At 39.7% G+C, this 18,936-nt stretch overlaps 3 protein-coding genes across 3 annotated transcripts; 2 read left to right on the top strand and 1 right to left on the bottom strand.

The window, feature by feature from the left end:
• LOC18792875 (phospholipase A2-alpha) lies at positions 8,260-10,271 on the top strand. The gene is made up of 4 exons (XM_020559348.1): positions 8,260-8,800; positions 8,928-8,970; positions 9,094-9,219; positions 9,759-10,271. The coding sequence occupies exons 1-4, from the start codon at positions 8,678-8,680 to the stop codon at positions 9,932-9,934; spliced, it is 468 nt and encodes a 155-aa protein (XP_020414937.1). The 5' UTR covers positions 8,260-8,677; the 3' UTR covers positions 9,935-10,271.
• LOC18790307 (F-box protein At5g07610) lies at positions 11,207-12,424 on the bottom strand. Its single transcript, XM_007227001.1, has one exon. The coding sequence runs from the start codon at positions 12,422-12,424 to the stop codon at positions 11,207-11,209; it is 1,218 nt and encodes a 405-aa protein (XP_007227063.1).
• Positions 16,858-18,451, top strand: LOC18793405 (F-box protein At5g07610). Its single transcript, XM_007224411.2, has one exon. The coding sequence runs from the start codon at positions 17,009-17,011 to the stop codon at positions 18,242-18,244; it is 1,236 nt and encodes a 411-aa protein (XP_007224473.2). The 5' UTR covers positions 16,858-17,008; the 3' UTR covers positions 18,245-18,451.

Here is an 18,936-nt window from a genome sequence, read left to right as displayed (position 1 = left end):
GTGATATGGTGTTTAAGGTGTTGGAGGAGTAAAATGGGAGGGGTTCATATCCCCTTTGTGCTTTTTTCTCCCCTTTTTTCCTTTTTTTTATTTTATTTTTTTTAATAACTTTTTTTTTCCTTCATATCGATATTTTCGATATTTTAGCGATATTACACCAATATTTTGACAAAATATTGCTGAAATGTGAGCGAAATTATCGACATCGATATTTTCCGATATTATCGTCGATATTGTCGATATTTATACGATATGTACATGGATATGTTCCGAAATATCCGTGATTCAAAAAAACCGAAATATCCTCGATATTTCCTCGATATTATCGATATTTCAGACTATGATTATCACAACTTCAACACCATCAACTTTCTCGTATGTGTAAAGACACTCCTTGTTTGAACACATACTATATGAGAACCCAGAATCCAAAATCCAGCAAGAAGAGAATCTCCAAGAAGATACAGAAAATAAATTACTATTAGTTTTATCAACAACACAAAAGCTCACCATTGATATCCATAACAACCCCCACTGTGCCCGCTGATTTCTTCCCCTTTGTTCCTCTTCTCTTTCCATGTGGGACAATTCTTCTTCTAGTGTTCTTTTGACCCACGCTCAAAACAACCATCTTTAGCCTTGAATTTTAACCTACTCATGTTACCTTTCTTACCTTCATGCTTACTTGAACGATCCCTCTCACCGACCTTTGCAACTAGACCTTCAACTTGAGAGCTCTTCTCATCATTTATCCTATGATGGAAGAGAATATCTTTCACAAACTCCTCAAATTTGAACGTGCTCTTGCTGAACTTAAGCGTTGTCTTGAACTGCTTGTATGATGAATGTAAGGATCTCAAGACAAAAATAGCCTTATCTTCCGTATCATACATAACTTCCATTCTCTACAAGTCTGCAACACACTTATTAAAGGTGTTTAAATGCTCCAAGAGATCTCCACCCTCTTCCATTCGAAGATTTAGGAGTTCATCCTTCAAGAAAAGGTTTTTTTGAAAGTGACCTTCCTACATACATATATTTGAGCTTTTCAATATTTGCTTCGCAATGTCTTCAATCATATTGAACATACCTCATCAGCTATATATATAGTTCTCAATCGAACCCCTACCCAACTCATCGACCATGTCCCACTCCTCTGATGTCATGGTTTCCAGCTTCATGTCTTTGCCTGCCAAGACAACACTGAGACCTTGTTGGCCTCGGGTGTTCCTCATCCTTCTTTGCCATAGTGTAAAGTTCTCCTTGCCGGTGAATGGCTGTTGCTTTAGCTCTATCATCTCCAACACACTAACGTCCTTAAAACTATAAGAATACTTGGGCATAAGCCAGCACCTGCTGCTAATGCAGTTCTGATCCTACTTGTAGTGTGGAAGACTCCAAGACAGACACACACACACACCTATAAGAATACTTGTGCATGCATCGCCCCGATAAATTTCACTAGTAATAAAAACACCTTTCGTGATCTCAATTTCTCTCACATCCTGTAAAGAATGTGATTTCTTGATATTATTCTCGGATACAATTGTACAATATATATATATATAATACATATTACTTTTACTGAGACTATTTTGGAAAATACAAAGAGCTATTAACCGTAGCAATGTCACAGGATGAGCGAGCGGCGCGGCGCGGCGGAAGCGAAACACACATTTCGCCACTCAAAGCACACCCGTGCGGCCCAGGATCCCTTCGAATCCTGGTCAGCCTTCTCCCTTTCATGATATTCATGACTCTCACAACTCCGCGAGAGGTTTACCTTCAAGTGTCGTCTTCCACTAGACAACGAGTCACACTACCGTATGACAATACAATCACCCCGCATCCGGCAACGAACCCTTGACGCCCATACATCAAGCGTTGCATAAGACACGTCAACTGCATCGACCACGTCGCATGCTTTCCTCATGTCTCGCTCATGTCCATGTCAAGACATAGCGATCCAACACACCATCGGTTTACCCACACTTCTGTTGGTCATTCCTTTAGCGTCCACGATAGCCCACATCCTCAAGCTATACACGCAAGCTGTTACACTTGCATGTCGCCCAAGCCTTGGCGACATATATATTCCGAATGTCCCACATAACCGTCTATGCATTGCATGAGGTCGCAACCCATGCGTACCGGCATCCGAATATCGTCCTTCAATATTAGACAAGGCCGAACCCAAGCCAAGTCCATCGAGTATTGTCATATGCCTCGCTAGCCGATGGCATAGCGAATGCCATACGTTGACCTCACTCTTTCCAACGATGCGCAATACGAACGGCCCTGCGTGTTCGTACTGTCCTCGGGAATTCCTTTCCCTCGGAGGCACAGATTATCCTTCAACAATCTTATGCCCGCCCTCATGACTATCTCCAATGTCATAAGGATGCTCGCTTAGTGCCACAAGGGTGTAAGCACCAGGGGTGGTGGAGAGCATGACACCATGTCACCCCCTATATAGCATTTTATGCATTTAGCCTTCTGCCAGGAGGAAACATCACCTATGCACGAGGAGTCATAATTGGGCATAACTCTTTCATACGAACTCCGAATGGCGAACCGTCAGTTGCGTTTCCTGCGTCTCGACATCACGAACATTTCGGTATTCTTGGTTCCCTCAGGTTCCTCTCGTAACCTTCGGAAATACCCAAAATACCCTTCACAAGTGCAACTTGGCCAACACCAACCATTCTAGCTCTTAAGCTATCGCCCGTCCACACTTAGACTACTTCATAGGCGCATAGATGTCCCAACGGAGTCACGGTAGCACTTGTCTAAATGCGACCCGTGACATTCTCCCCCACTGATAATGTCGACGTCCTCGTCGACGTGCCCCACTGCACTGCCGACTTCGGAATCACGATAGCACTCACTTATGTGCGATCCGTGACATTCTCCCCCACTGATAATGGCGACGTCCTCGTCGACTTGCCCATTGCATCGCTGCATAACAACACCATATAGGAGTATCCTCTTCTCTTCGCTCCAAGGACCACAAAGCACCACTGCCTTAACCCTTTTCAACTTTCTCTTTCAAAGTTGTTCTCCTTTCCCTATTCTTGGGCCGAGACCTCTGTCTCTTGTCGCACTCAACCTTTTGAACAATCACATAGTTCGTTGGTCAAGCACTTCCACATTTTCCACATTCAAAGAGATGCACCCCGCTTGGGTGTGACTCGCAAGACAACCGTGTGTCCTCCACGGCACCTCTATTTCGTGCATCTGCACCGCCATACCTTTCATGGCATTCAAGGTTCTTCCCTACTTATCTCGTCGGCACACCATTCACCTCAGGGTGCCTCCATAGCAAAGTTCCACAACACTTAGGCCACCACAATTCACCAAGGTCAAACATCATCCCTACTACGAGTAGAACCACCTGACTACCAACGCCCTAAACTCGGACTCGGCAGAACCACTTCTATAGCATCCACACAGGAACAAGTAAGATGTCAACCCCCAAGTTACTCCAACTTTGTCTGCCCTCAAGTGCGGACATACTCCATGTCCTTAGCAACCATGCCTCCAAGTAAGATTTCGGGATCCCCCTATTTTGGAACACTCCATCGTTCCGGATATCAATTAGCAAACTCATGTCAAACATTGTGCCTCTCCCACCTGTTCTCAACAATTGTAAAAGCAACCACTTAAGTGACTTCCTCACTAAAGCCTAGCCCGTCAGTAACTTACTCCCTCAATGGAGCCTAGTTCATCAGCGACTTACTCCCTTCGAAGACTGCACCATTTCGGTCTTGAGCTTCCACAACTTTTCCCCGAACAAGGTCTTGCACCATTCGTTCAACACTCATCACCAACTGAATTCAACCCAATTGTCGATGACATGCTATGGTTCGAGTATAGCCTACCTCCAGCACTCTCACCAAACTCACACTGCCATCTTCCTCAAACCTTAGCCCGGAACACGCAACATCACTTTGTCAACTGTGTCCCCTCCAAGGCTTCTCAACTTGTTTTGTGCAGGTGCGTTGCCATACCTCAATGGCGTTCGTGGGTCTCCCCCACTTATCTCGTCGACGCACCCTCACATCAACATACCTCCAAAGCGAAGCTCTACTATGCTTTAGACCTTCTCACTTCACCAAGGTTTGATGTCATCCCTACTACAAGTAGAACCACCTAACATCGCCCAAACTTGAACTCGGTAGAACCTACCTCCGTAGCATCCACAAGGGAACAAGTAAGACATCCTCCCTCAGTTACTTCTGTAGCATCTGTCTTGCGCATGTGCGCTGCCATACCTCAATGGCATTCGTGGGTCTCCCCCACTTATCTCGTCAACGTGCCTCCGAAGTGAAGCTCTACTACACTTTAGGCCTTCACACTTCACCAAGGTTTGATGTCATCCCTACTACAAGTAGAACCACCTAACATCGCCCAAACCTGAACTCGGTAGAACATACTTCTATAGCATCCACAAGGGACCAAGTAAGACATCCTCCCTTAAGTTACTTCATCTTTGGCCTCCCATCAAGTGCGGACGTACTGTGTCCTTAGCCACCATCTTCGCAAGAAAGACTCTGGGATCCACTTTTGGAACACTCCTGCATTCCGAATATTAGTCAGCAACCTTGTGTCAAACATTGCACTTCACCCACACGTTCTCCACAATTGCAAGAGCAACCACTCGAGCGACTCCTTCATTAAAGCCTAGTCCATCAGCAACTTACTCCCTCAACGGAGCCTAGTCCGTCAGTGACTTACTTCCTTACAAGGCAGCCCCCTTTCGGCCTTCAGCCCTCACAAATCTTCCCTGAACAAAGGTCTCGCACCGTCTGCTCAACACTTGTTACCAACAAAGTTTGTCACAACCTTCAATGGTATGCCACGGTTCGAGTGCTAGTCAATCTTCAACACTCTCACCAAACTCGCGCTCCCATCCTCCCCACATCCTGAACTGAACAAGCTACATCACTTCACAAGCCAGTACCCCTGCCTACCCGACTTCCGGGCGCTTGGTGCACGGATTAGAAAACTAGGCAACCGAGTAGCAACACCAACCATCATCCCACATCTTAGAGTCATTCTGCTTGATGTCTTCTCAAAACTTCGAGGCAAACTTTTGGATACCTTCACCCTTCCGTAGGATCCAGCACCAAGACGGGTTTCCATCAACCGTCACACAACCTGATTCCAACAATCATCTACAGTGACGTTGGGTTCTTCATCCAACTTCACAAGTCCACTACCCATCACAGGTAATGACTTGCTACCTGGCTATCAAAGTTTCTCATCACCAATCTCTTCTAGGTACGAATCTCTCACACAGAAACCACCATCTGAATCGATCAGTTCTTCGACATCCTTCTCTGAACTACTAGAGCTTTCGCTCTGATACCACTTGTCACGGGATGAGCGAGCGGCGCGGCGCGGCGGAAGCGAAACACACATTTCGCCACTCAAAGCACACCCGTGCGGCCCAGGATCCCTTCGAATCCTGGTCAGCCTTCTCCCTTTCATGATATTCATGACTCTCACAACTCCGCGAGAGGTTTACCTTCAAGTGTCGTCTTCCACTAGACAACGAGTCACACTACCGTATGACAATACAATCATCCCGCATCCGGCAACGAACCCTTGACGCCCATACATCAAGCGTTGCATAAGACACGTCAACTGCATCGACCACGTCGCATGCTTTCCTCATGTCTCGCTCATGTCCATGTCAAGACATAGCGATCCAACACACCATCGGTTTACCCACACTTCTGTTGGTCATTCCTTTAGCGTCCACGATAGCCCACATCCTCAAGCTATACACGCAAGCTGTTACACTTGCATGTCGCCCAAGCCTTGGCGACATATATATTCCGAATGTCCCACATAACCGTCATTTGGAGATCATGATATCAATCAGCATCATTTAGAGATTCATCAGTACTGGAGGAAACTCAAACCCAATTTGATGCCTTTGTGATCTCTCTCACTTTAACCTGGCCCCCAAAAATCCTATTTATATATACTCATAAGCTTATGGACTGCAAGTTTACAATAAATAGAAAACAAAACCCTATTAAAAATAGTCTAAAATCCATAGCAAATTAGAAATACACGCACTGCATCCGAATATCCCCATTAACTTTGTCGTTTTTACGTGGGATGGACTCTTGGTAACTTCGTATCACCATTGCTGAAAGTACCCTTTGATGGAAAAGGGGAGTTGCGTTTTTGAATTTAGCTGCTCTGTGAAACTCGTGTAAGGCTATTGATAAACAACATTTTAAACTTGTGGATTGATTATATAAAAAATCTGGTCCCAATAAAAATTTAACTTCCGCTACCAATAAAAATCTGGTCCAACCCGTTTTAAATATAAAAAGGAAATCGTCACATAGTGTGTGAAACAAGGTATAATAGGAATAATAGAAAGAAAAAAAATTGTTAATTTATTTTGTAGAAATTCTCTTTTGTTTGGGCTCGAGCACCCAATTTTCCCTAAAAAAAGGTATTCGCTTTGCTATTCCAGAGAAGACTAGGTTGCCAGAAGTTAAGGACATAACTAAACATAGAAATAATCATCATCTTTTTCTGGATAGTTTTCCGTTGGGAGCTTCTAAAAATGGACATGTAGAGGGGCTATTTTTAGGCAGAGAGAAGCAGGACAGACAAACATGGCAATGGTTATATAGAGGCATGCATTTCCATAGTTGAAAAGGATTTTTAGAAACAAAATCCCTACATAGAAGGGCTTGGGTTCTTCCTTGAGGTCCTTCTATGTTACAGAGGCCACCCCAATATGGCCAATGCAAGAATATCTGACATCATGGGCCTCAATGGTGGTGTTATTCCTCTAGGCTTTGCTGCCTTGGTTATGTTTTCTTGCGTGGCCGATGCTTTTTCCGGCGAATATCTTTTTGGGGAGGGTGTCCGTCGAAGCCTTGCTGAGAATGACACTGCTCAGGTGAGTAGTAAAACTCATATAATACATCTATTCTGAGTTTTACCTGTTTCTGCCATGCCGTCTAGAATATTATTTGGTTTTGGCGTGGTGAGGAATGTCATAAGTTGATTCCCTTAGTTTTTTTGGATCGCAACTTTTTTTTTTTTTTTTTTATAAGATAAAAAATTAGCTACAACTTGCTTGATTAAAATATGATGCCAAAGTTACAAATTTAAAAGGATATGTGCTCAAATATTCTATAAAATATGTCTGATGTTCTTAACACTATCTTAGTATATTTCGAATGTTAAAAGGAAATATTGAACATATTAAATCCTCAAAACATTCATTTTAAAATATGATTCAAACAACTTTTTTTTTTTTAAAGTTACATTGGGAGGAAAGAAACCCTTTGGGATTTCGATCCTGGGTGTCAAGCAGGGAGGGGAAGGGGGAGCCCACTTATAGTTTATATACACCTTGAATTTAGGATAAAAATAGTACTTACAACAAAAATTGAAAGTAAAAACCGAAAAAACTTCAAGCTTATAGTTTAGAAACCCAAAAAACAATGGCAAAAGAAAGTTGAGAAAATATCAATGTTTTGGATAGGGTTCGAGTTTTTGGTTGGGTTTGAACGGATTTAGATTTTATTGGGTCCAGGCGTAGTATTTCTCAGGCCGACCCAAAAAGCTCTAGGCCCAACAAATCATTTTTAAATCCTATACCCAACAAAGAAAACTTTTAGACGTTGCACGTGAAGCAACATATAGAAGAGAGAGGAGCAATGGGATAAGACGTCTTAGGTTCCAACTTTTATGACATCTTAATTGTGTATGTGTGAGAAATTTTCTCTTTGTTGTAGTTTAGACTATTACTTGTACTAAAAAAAAAAAAATGAAAAAAAGATTCAACAACTTGACACATAAACTGCAGTTTGCAGCAAATAATTTGTACAGAAGCAAGTTGTAACTTGGCAACTAGGAACTATCCAAGATAAACAAGTCAACTAGTGAAGTTTTCTATCACTTTCCCCTTTCTTTTCTTGCAAAAGCAGGGGAGTGTTCACACCCACAAGAAATGGATCCCACAACTACTCACAAACATCTATAAAAAAAAGTCACCCAAAAATATCTATTAGAGAAAACTATCCAATTAAAAGATTACACGTGTTTAAATGTAATGGACCTGTCACCTAACACTTACATGTAGTCAAAAACAATCTCGTAGATGTTTTTTTCTATAATATTATTTGGCTTCTTACACGTAAGGAGCACTTACTTTTTTAACTACAAATCATAGATTATGCACGTGTTAAATTGTGATTTATAAGAATGACTTGTAGGCAGCTAAATATTTTCATGCCACACAATATATTTTGCTAATATAGTTGAAAAATGTAGTCCCTCAGCCCTCTAGCATTATTCCCAGTACAAAAACAGTTCAGTCCCTTAATTCAAAGAAAACCAAAAAACAAAAAAAGAAGGAAAAAAGGAGATTAAAAATGTGTGTCTGATTTTGGTAAGAGGTGTGAAGGAACACTACAAAAACATATCACGAGTCATTACAAGACAAAGCCAACCTCTTCTCTTCCCCCATCTCACTCCTCCTCGTAGCTACATAGCCTTCTCATCTATTTTCTACACCTCTCACTTTCTCTGCCACTCTTTTCTATAAAATAAAAATAATAAAATTCAGAGCCTTATTTGCAAAAGCAAGCCCCTCAAATTTCAGTGCATTTTTCTCTGCTTGCTTTTCCCAACCATGGTTCTTAAGCAGTCCTTGAAGTTTGTTCTTGCCCTCTCTTTTCTTGTCCTCTACTTTGATTCCATCCATGTAAATGCCCTTAACATTGGTGTTCAAGCCACAGATGCCTCTATTGTTCTGGTTTGCTCCTTGCCATCATCTTCTTAATCTTCTTCATAATCTTACTTTTAATATATATTCTTTTGGTTCTCAGTTGCTTTCAAATCATAACATGTTCTCTCTTCCCATAAATGCTAAAAATTTGCAGAGTAAGGATTGCAGTAGACAGTGTGAGTCAGAGTTCTGTACAGGTACTAATTTTATTATAATTAAATTTAGTTAATCATCCCACTAAATTAAATTACCCCTTCTTTTTTTTTTTCTTTTTTTGGTGAATTTAATTTCTTTTTATTGTTTTTAATTTTGGGTGACAGTGCCTCCATTTTTAAGATATGGAAAGTATTGTGGACTCTTGTACAGCGGATGTCCAGGGGAGGAACCCTGTGATGGCCTTGATGAATGTTGCATGAAGCATGATGCCTGCGTTCAATCTAAGAACAGTAAGTTCATTTCTTAATCCTCCAAAAATTGTTCTTCAATTTTTTTTTGTTTTCTCCATGGGTTGGAAAAATTAAAGAAAAAAATAAAATAAAATAAACAATGGTTGGTAAAGATGATTTGTTTCTTTCATCACAAGTGGTGTAATTCTTTGAGATGGGCCCCATTTACAGCTATGAAATGCGCAATAATGTTTAACCAGCAACCATGGATTTGAAGTAATAATTCTTCAGCCAAGGAAAGATCATGCACACTTGTGATTCTTCACAAGATGTAAACTACAGACAGACAATTTGATGAGCTTTTGTATTGTCAGTGGTGTGGTACAGAGATGGGATTAGGTGCAGCCAAAACTTTCCAACTAAAACAAAACTAATCTTTTGGATGGTAGTAATATTTAATTAGGTGGTTGATAAAAAAAAAGATTCTAAATTTTGTTTTGGGGTAAGCTGTCTGTGTACATGATCTAATACAAAAAGCTAGCCTCTGTCTTTTGTTTTTCTTCATTTCTTATGTTGGGGTGTTGTGGTTTGTGGTGCAGATGATTATCTAAGCTCAGAGTGCAGCCAACAGTTCCTAAATTGCATGGCCGAATTCAGAAACTCAAAAGGGAAAACGTTTAATGGGAACACATGTCACGTTCAAGATGTTGTTGAAGTTATAACTCTTGTCATGGAAGCTGCATTAGTTGCTGGAAGATATCTTCATAAGCCTTGACACAGAGAGATAACGAGAGAGAGAGCTTGCAGCTCTTCTCTCTTCTTATTGTTTCTGAAGTCTTTTTTTTTTCTTTCTTTTTTCATGTTCTTTCTTCTTGCATAGGTGGACAGCACATGCCCTTATGCCTTTACTTAAAATTTTCACAAAAATTTCATTGCACAATTCTCTCACCGAAACCAGCATATTTTTCATTCCTTGTGTCTTTGCTTCAGGGGAGGGGGGAAAATGATTGAAATGGGAAGAAGTGAAGATTGTAAATTTCATTTGATACTTCAATTTTGTAGATTTTCAAGTTGATATGGTATTTTATCCCTCTCCCTTTACCTATTGCAAACCCTGAAAGACCTGCATGCAATAAATTAATAGACCTATATTATTATTACTATTTATAAATGCATATATTGTGCGTAAATCAAGTGCTAGAATTGCAATTAAGATTAATACTCAAATCAACAATTAAGACCGAAACCTGCAAGGGGCTTGTACCTCAAGTGATTAAGAGCATTTACCCCACATTTAAGGTCCTATGTTCTATTCCCCCCACTCCAAAAATTAAAAAAAAATTAAAGAGACCAAAACCTATTCAAACAGTGCCCAAAAAGTCTAGATGCACTAATAAAATCCAGCACTTCCAAATTGTAAAGAACCCTGCATCTGAGTGCCACATGGTGACAGCTCAGACTCAGAGAGCATCCAGGAGATCAATTGGTTTCTTTCCCTATAAAGATGACCAGAAGTGCTTTCATGGAGAAACTAGCATTGGGGCTGTCCCATTTATCCCATGAATTTTTCACAATCTGTCGAAATAGTCCCCTGCCCAAAATAGCATTGGGAAGAAAATATTTGATTTTGGGGGGTTGTCTTGAGGTAAGAGGAGTATTTGATGCAAAGAATGGTGATAATAGTGAAAGAAATATACTGTAGAAGGAGAAATAGATTTTAAAAAAATTATTTGGCATTTGGCATTTGGTACCATTAAGCATTTTGTGTTGTAATTACTTTTCCTTGGCAAACAAGAACCAAAAAATAATAATAATAAAATTTAATACTCAGATCAACAATAAGAATAAAAATATCTTCAAACACTAACCAATCTCCCAATGTTTCGATAATAATTGAGCAGTACGAAATTGTAAGCCATTGGAATGATGTCAAATATCCACAAGTAAATAGAAATTTTCAAATCGCAAACATTCTTCATCTTACAACCAAAACAAAAAAAAAAAAAAAAAAACACAGCAACAGCATGGGAGAGAAATTCCATTGCCATCACACACAAGCCAAAGTCTCCATATAATGGTAAGCATCTCGCCATCCAACTTGCAATGATCTCTTACTCTCAGTGCCTTTGGAAGTTAACTCATAAGCTTTCTCAAAGCTCTTATCCCTCAGATTATAAGAGATGACCTTACAAGGAATATGCAACAGCAGAGATGAACCCTCTTTGTTTACTTCTCTAGCAAGAAAGAGAACAACAAATGCATAATACCAAGTTTCCTCCTTGCTAGGGTCAACAATATTATGTTCCGGGACCATCTCAGGAAATGCGGCGGCTATTGGATCAAGATCAACGTGGTACATGACAAACCAGCCAGAGTAGTCCCCCCCCATCTCCATCACGTCAAATTGAGTAACACAAGGCCTATAAATTTCGATGAGGTGCAAATGGCCACGAGACTCTCCAAAATATCTATACTCCCTCTTGCGAAAAACATTGTAACTCGGAGGCCTAGACACCATTCCATGACTTTCTTCGTCTATGTTATAATGCAACACCCTACTTGTATGGCTAATCCAATTGATTGCGCCATTGAAGTACACCCCGTGGCTAAAGTCTATATGGAATGGCCTAAGAAAGGTGGACTCACGAAGTGTCCAATTCCGAGTCTCAGACGAATAAATCTCTATCTGGAAAGATATAACAGATCCAGCAATGCACCGAATGCAGAGGACCTTGTAATGAAGCGATTTGGAAGGGTCAAAAGCCAAAGCATCCCCCAAAATGCTTGTGGATTTAGTGGCATATGGTGAATTAGTGATAGCTGAAAATTTGTTGGTTGTGGGATTGAGAACAAAATAACATCTGGGGGTACTACTTGTGTTCGTAATTTCTTGTAAGGAACAGCACAAGAGCAGGCCATTGCAGGATTGCAAAATCTTGATGCGTGGTGGGTGTTCGATGATCCTGGGAGGTTTCAAGAGGGATCCAGATTGATTTTCATTGTTCGGAATTGATATGAAGTAGAAATCATGTATTGCCGTGTGAAAGAAGAAGGCTGAGACATTGGGGTACGGGTTTTTGGAGGTGTGGATGTCACAAAATTTACGGTTGGAGATGAGAGCGAACCAATTCTTGCAGACGCACTTGAAGCGAAGTAGAGAACGAGCTGGAATGCATAGAAGGACCGGTGTTAGGAGATCCTGGTTGCTGGCTATGGTTTCTGCTGGTGGGGAGATGTTGGGTGGTTTGAGACAGAGACTCTGCATTTTTTTTTTTTTCTTCCAAGGGTTTAGTTTGCTTCAATGTGTGCCAGAGAGATATAAGAGCAACTCCAACGTTCTCATGCCATTTAGGGATTATCAATGTCATATTTGATACTTCTAAATGGTAGAAATGCTAAAATTTCAAGTTTGTTAAACGTTCTCAAATGGTAATTTGCTATTTCTGTATGAATAAAAAAAAAAAATATATATATATATATATATATATATATACATATTTGTTTCAAGTATGTGGATCCCTTTACCAATAAATCCTTTGTCTCATCTGTGATTAGTTTTTTCACTTTTATAGAAGGGAAGTATGGATGTGAGCCCTCTTCAATGCCGTAGCATAAATTTCACCTGTCCGAATAAAGCCCATGTTGGATTGCATAGATTCAAAATTTCATGTATTTGGGTCATTCTATTTTGCAGGAGGAGGAGGGGGGGTTGTTGGTTTTTGGGGGTCTTAAGTGAACATGTGGGTCTAAGGTGACCATGACCTTGCAGATTTGGGTTAGGCCAATTGATTAGTGCAGTGAATTCCTCCTTTACATCTAAGTTTAAGTTTTTTATTATTTAGACTATCGTTTGTATAAAAAAATAATAATATCAAAATAGATTATAGACACGTATGTGTATATAATATTTATATATAGTAATCTGGAAAATAATACGGGCATATATATGTGTGTGTATATATATATATATATATATATAGCAATTTGGAAAATTTTGGAAAATTTTGGAAAATGAATTTTATTTCTTATAATAATTTTTTATTTGTCAAAGTTAGAAAATGAAGGGAGGAAACTCACACACATGGGTACCATATGACTTGAATCTAGGATCATTTGGGAGCACACCCAAGATCTGGATGTATTTTATTGTTTTGCCCCCTTGATATTAGATTGTTTTCTTTTATATTCTCAAGTAAGGGCATTTTAGGGGTTTAGAGAATTATATATATAGCTCAGGGTAATTAAAACAGTTTACTTGTAATAAGGGCCTAATTGACATTTCACTATACAATTATTTTTGGGAAAATAAGTCCCTCTTTACCATGTAAGCAGGAGCTCTTACATTCCTACTAATAGAAGTGCGACATGTGTGCATCAGCAAATACATTTGCCGCTGTGTAAACTAATTCCCATGGAGCAACACCCTCAACAATGCCAGGAAAATACATTTGTACATGAGGATGATGAGATTGAAAGGACGTATTACGCAGCCAATAAAAATCATCACCTCTACCCACCACCAAAGCCTGCAAAATTGAGTCGCCATCACGGAGGTAAGTGAGAGCCGTCGAGAACGGTTCATCCACGACACTCGATTAACGGAACATGTGCAACAATGGATAGATTGGGGAGCACCGCTGAGAACGGAACCCAAAACGAATCTTCCTCTTCATCAGCGTCCGAACCGAGCGGAGGGTCATGCTAGTCTTTGGGTGAACAACTCCGTTGGCTGTAGAAAATTCACGGTCGTGTGTGGTTGCTGAAGTCAATGACCTCCAATGGCGTAAGCCCAAGGAACGAGAAATCAACAGCAGCGAACGTGAACGTCGACTGAAGTCACGGCAAGACAACTCCAAATCGACGGCACCCATAGTGAACGCGAAGGAGATGGCCACTTTAGAGATGTTAGAAAGAACGGGTGAGAGATGGTTTGAACCAAGTGAGGTCCAAATAGGGAGAGGTCGAGAGAGGGGAAAGTTTCATTGAGAGGGTAACTTAGAAGATAGGCGCAAATGGTGAAAATTTAGGCCCATTATGTAACTTTTTTGGAGACTGTTTTTTGAGAATATTTTTAGGAAAAAAAAAATTGAATTTACATTTTTAGAATTTGAAAATGTGTTTGATAAATTACTTAGAAAACATATTTAGAAAATAAAAATGATGAAAATGTGTCTAATAGTACAAATGAGAATAATATTATGTGAGTTATTTTTCAACTGTATTTTTATTAATTTCTGTTTTAAAAAAATGTATAATTTAACAAATAAAAAATTATATTATTTTTTAAAATCTAAACTATTTTTTTTTCTCCTTACTTTTTTCTCCTTTTTCTCATTTTCTTTCTTTCTTCCTCTTTTCTTTTTCTTTCCTTTCCAGACCTTTTTCTTTCCTTCTTCCTCCTCTCCCTTCTCTTTTCTTCTTTCTTCCCTCTTTTTCATTCTCACTCCTCCTTCCTTCCATGGTATAAATCCCATCAACTCATCTCTCTCTGGTTCCACTAATTAATGGTAGTGGTGATTAGATTGGGTGGTGATGGTGGTTGAGCTGGGTATGTGATAGTTGGTTTCTCTCATCTCTCCCTCTGCAACTCTCTCTCTCTCTCTCTCTCTCTCTTCTTCTCCCTCTTTTGGATTCTTTCTCTTCTTCTTTTTCCTTTCTCTGTTTTTCTTTTCTTTTCTTTTCTTCTTCCTCTGTCTTTTTTTCTCAGTTGCAGATTTCTGTGATTATGAGTTTTTTTTTTCTTGAAATTTTGGGGCTGATTATGGTTGGAAGGAGGAGATTTGATTGTTTTGGATATAATTTGATTGGATTGTTTGCCCATTTCACAAAGAAGAGTTGGCTTTGATTCGAAGAGACTAAAAACAAAAACGACTTTATGGCGTTTTCAACATTTGTTCATACTTTTGGATTCATTCTCCAAAAACAATTTAAGCTTGTTTCTAAAAATAACCCACCCAACATGTTTTCAAGTGAAACCAGAAAACAAAAACAGAAACTAACCTTGAAAATGATACCGAACGGGCCTAGGTCATTTAAGTGAACAATGTTTAGGGATCGACATCGCTTCATCTTGACAACCGATGTGCTTTTGAAATGTGTTTTTGTAAACCACCGTATTAGGTATCTTACGATGTCGCTTGTATAACCACTAACCTTGTTTATAGTCAATTTTAAAACGACACGATATTCATTCACATTTTGACGTCTTTTATGTGACGTGATTTTGAAATATTGACATCATTGCAAAAGTACCATCATGACATATAAAAAATTCCTCCACTAAGGAGGGAACCCAAGGCACCGAAAGAATGTGCACCTCGCCCATTTTTCTCTTCCTTTTCACCCACCAACTGTTAACTATGCATGCATATATCCCATCCCATACATGCATTCATGTGTTTTGAAAGAGGAAACATAACAGCCGCACATATCTGGACTCCGCTGGAGGGAACACCAACACCTTGAGTCGAGGTTATCAAAAGGAAAGAAAAAGAACCTTGAGTTGAAACTAGTTAAGGTTTGCTAATGGGTCTAGCCTAATGAAAAATGGTATTATATTGCGAATGTTGTTATTTTCACTCTCTTGTCCTATTTTTCCACCTACTATATAAATTTGAAAAAACTTAAACTTATCTTTCCACCTATTATTATTCCTAAAATATCCTTTAATTGTATTTTTATATTTGCCATTACAATAAAAAATTTGTTCACTTAGCTCATCCCCACCCTTCCCCCAACCTCCTCCTCTGGTGAAAACCCAACAGTTAATACTATGACCATCACACCCACATCCACCTATCCTTCTCTCATCCGTAGTCATCCCCACCACCAATTTGATTTTCCCACCACAACCCTCACTCCTCCTTCACTAGACAAAACCCAAAATGAATAGATATATATCATTCTAACGCCACCGGGGCCAAAGTACAGAGCATTCAAAAGAGGAATTTTCATCTGGAGGTGCTATGCCCTAGCTAAGAGAAATCCCCCACAAAGCATTACAATTAAGGAGGTCCAAGAAGACCATCCGAAACCAACACCTAAACTAGTGACAGAGGTGGCTGTATAGGCCCCTAAATTGATTGGAGATGGGTGTGGGTTTTGGACAAAAAAAAAAAGCAATAAAAGAAAATATGGGTGTAAGTGCATGTGAGAGAGAGAGAGTTGTAAATTTGTCCTCATAAATTATTTTATAACGAGGTAAATTTGCTATTAAATTTTTGAAAATAAAGTGGGTGGAAATAGCAGCACTCTATATTGCACACTAATGGTCTCAAGTTCAAACTCTCATGCCACATTGGCAAGTATGTATGAGAAAACTCCCTCTTTAGAATCAATATTTATTTATTTTTTCCCATTAATAATCGAATTTTCTTAAAAGATTAAGAATTATTTACATATTTCTCATTCTCAATATTCTATTCTCTCTTCCTTCCCACCAACCATCCGTCCCTCCATGATTCTCGTGTTTCAACAATAATCAAACATAAATGTAGGGTTTTACAATATCATTTTCTAGGACAAACAATATTTGCCAAATTGTGCCATTTGATATATAGCCCTTTTGGTGTTTTTGGACAAACACTCTCAACAGGTTTTACGATGTCATTTTCTAGGATAAACAATATTTGCCAAGTTGATGTTAGTGGAACCAAGTTGGTGAATATAATTCAGTCCCCACTTGTATTTTTTTAGTTGCAAAATTAAATTCACAATGGACAAAATGAAGAAGAGAGACAGCCAATGAGAGAATAAGAAATTGTTGGTAACTTGGGATAAGAAAGTTGAATCCTAAGCCAATTCTTGCACATGTGAGCAATGCAAACTAATGCTCTGTTAATTAGTATTGATGAGATCTGATCATTCTGAAAGCAACAAAATGGCATCTCTCTGTCCCACCAGCAACTTTCCCAGTGATCCTTTCCCGGCAGCAGCTGAGGAAATAGCTTGCAACCAAGACCTCATCACGCTGATCCTCATCCGCCTGCCTGTTAAGTCTCTTCTCCGATTCAAATGTGTCTCCAAGACTTGGCTCTACCTCATCTCCAATCCACAATTCAGTACCCGCCATCGCAGTCTTGCCTCTGCAGGCATCATCTTGTGTCAAAGTCCCGGTCTCATTGGTCACCTGTCTCACCATTGCAGAAATTCTGAGCAACCCTTTACGTCTCTCAACTTCATCGGTGACTCAGCCGGTGTTAAAGTGTTGCAGTCTATCAATGGCCTGGTCTTGTGCTGTAGCTATCCCAAACGGGGGAAACGCCGCAGCTTTTATGTCTGCAACCCTTCAACAAGGCAATTCTTGATGCTTCCTCCACCTAACGCGGATGGCTGCGATTCGTGCACAACCATTTTCGGTGTTAATTTGGCTTTCAATCCCCCTAAGTCACCTCACTACCAAGTTGTCTGCGTTCAAAATTGTTCTTCTTCATCAACAGCATCCGGTAATTACCAGATTGAGATATACTCATCTGAGACTGGAACTTGGAGGCTATCTGGCTCTCCTTTTGTTGCCACATCTGACATGGTGTTTGAAAATGGGGTGCTTTGGAATGGCACAATTCACTGGATTAGCCCAAAAGGGGCTACATTATGTTTCGATATCGATCGAGAGCTCCTCCGATCAATGCCTAGTCCTCCATCACATGAGAGATGGGACAAAAGAAGGTTCAGATATTTTGGTGAGTCTGGTGGTCATTTGCACCTTGTTGAAATTTATGGTCCAAGCACTACTCAATTCCAAGTCTTTGAGATGGAGACGGATTACTCAAGATGGATTCCCAAGTATGATATCGACATGGCTGCAATCGTAGATGAACTTCCGGGGATGGTTATGGAATACCTTGAGCTCCATGAATATGGTTCTCGTTTCTATGCATTTGTTTTGCTTTTTGTCCAAGAAATTGAAGGGGGCCCGTTTCTGTTGCTACACATTCCTGGTAAGTTTATATCTTACAATATTAGAGATAGGACCTTCAAGGAGATTTGTGGTTTTGGTCCCAAATCCACCGAAACAAATACTTCTGCGTTGCAGATCGGATGCTTTCATGCTTATCAGTTTGTAGAGACTCTGGCTAGTGTTTGAACATTTCAGTATATTATTTTCTATCGTCTTATTATGTGTACCATTGAGATTAAACTCATCTTTTGTAATAATTGTATGCCTCTCAAGATTGGGATTCATAATGTAATGATTTTTCTATTGATCTTCTCATATTATAAATTGTATATTATTTTCTGTATTTGTACTATTCCTGGAAATCTTTTCTTAATCTAAAAATACGAATTTCATTAAGAATAAGTGCTGGTTACTCTTAAGGTCAATGTCAATACAACCAATTAATCAATCTGGCCTTTCTTTCAACAAATAGAACAAACCACGCTTCCGCAATCGATGACTTGTGCCATCCTATTGCAGCAGCGAGGTTCTGACATTTTCTTGAACTAGAACTGTGCTTCATATCCTCTACAAACCGCTGCAAAAAATTTCTTCCTTCATATTCACCAATTTAGCTGCCTCCAACGAATCAACTTCAACATAAAATAGCAAAAGCCAATCAACCGAAGCATACTACCGTAGTATTATATAATTTCTCGACATTTTTCAGAGAGCTAAAAGTTCTGCGTCTACTATCTCTGCGTCTCTCACATGGTTCTTGTAATCAAAATAAATTCCCTAGTATTTTGGGGTGTAGTCTTCACACGTCTCTCGTGGATTTTTTTTTGTTATCTTTTACTCTTTCTCATGTGGAAAAAGTTGTCCATGACTATAAAGAA

Source organism: Prunus persica, chromosome G1, assembly GCF_000346465.2.
Source record: "Prunus persica cultivar Lovell chromosome G1, Prunus_persica_NCBIv2, whole genome shotgun sequence".
Classification (NCBI taxonomy): domain Eukaryota; kingdom Viridiplantae; phylum Streptophyta; class Magnoliopsida; order Rosales; family Rosaceae; genus Prunus; species Prunus persica.
The sequence above is the reverse complement of the archived record's forward strand: the minus strand, read 5'-3'. Positions and strand labels throughout refer to the sequence as shown.

Coding starts and splice junctions, on each gene's coding strand:
- LOC18790307 (XM_007227001.1), bottom strand. CDS start 12,424: ATGCAGAGTCTCTGTCTCAAACCACCCAACATCTCCCCACCAGCAGAA.
- LOC18793405 (XM_007224411.2), top strand. CDS start 17,009: ATGAGATCTGATCATTCTGAAAGCAACAAAATGGCATCTCTCTGTCCC.
- LOC18792875 (XM_020559348.1), top strand. CDS start 8,678: ATGGTTCTTAAGCAGTCCTTGAAGTTTGTTCTTGCCCTCTCTTTTCTT. Junction 8,801..8,927: donor CAGATGCCTCTATTGTTCTG/GTTTGCTCCTTG, acceptor AAAAATTTGCAG/AGTAAGGATTGCAGTAGACA. Junction 8,971..9,093: donor TGAGTCAGAGTTCTGTACAG/GTACTAATTTTA, acceptor TTTGGGTGACAG/TGCCTCCATTTTTAAGATAT.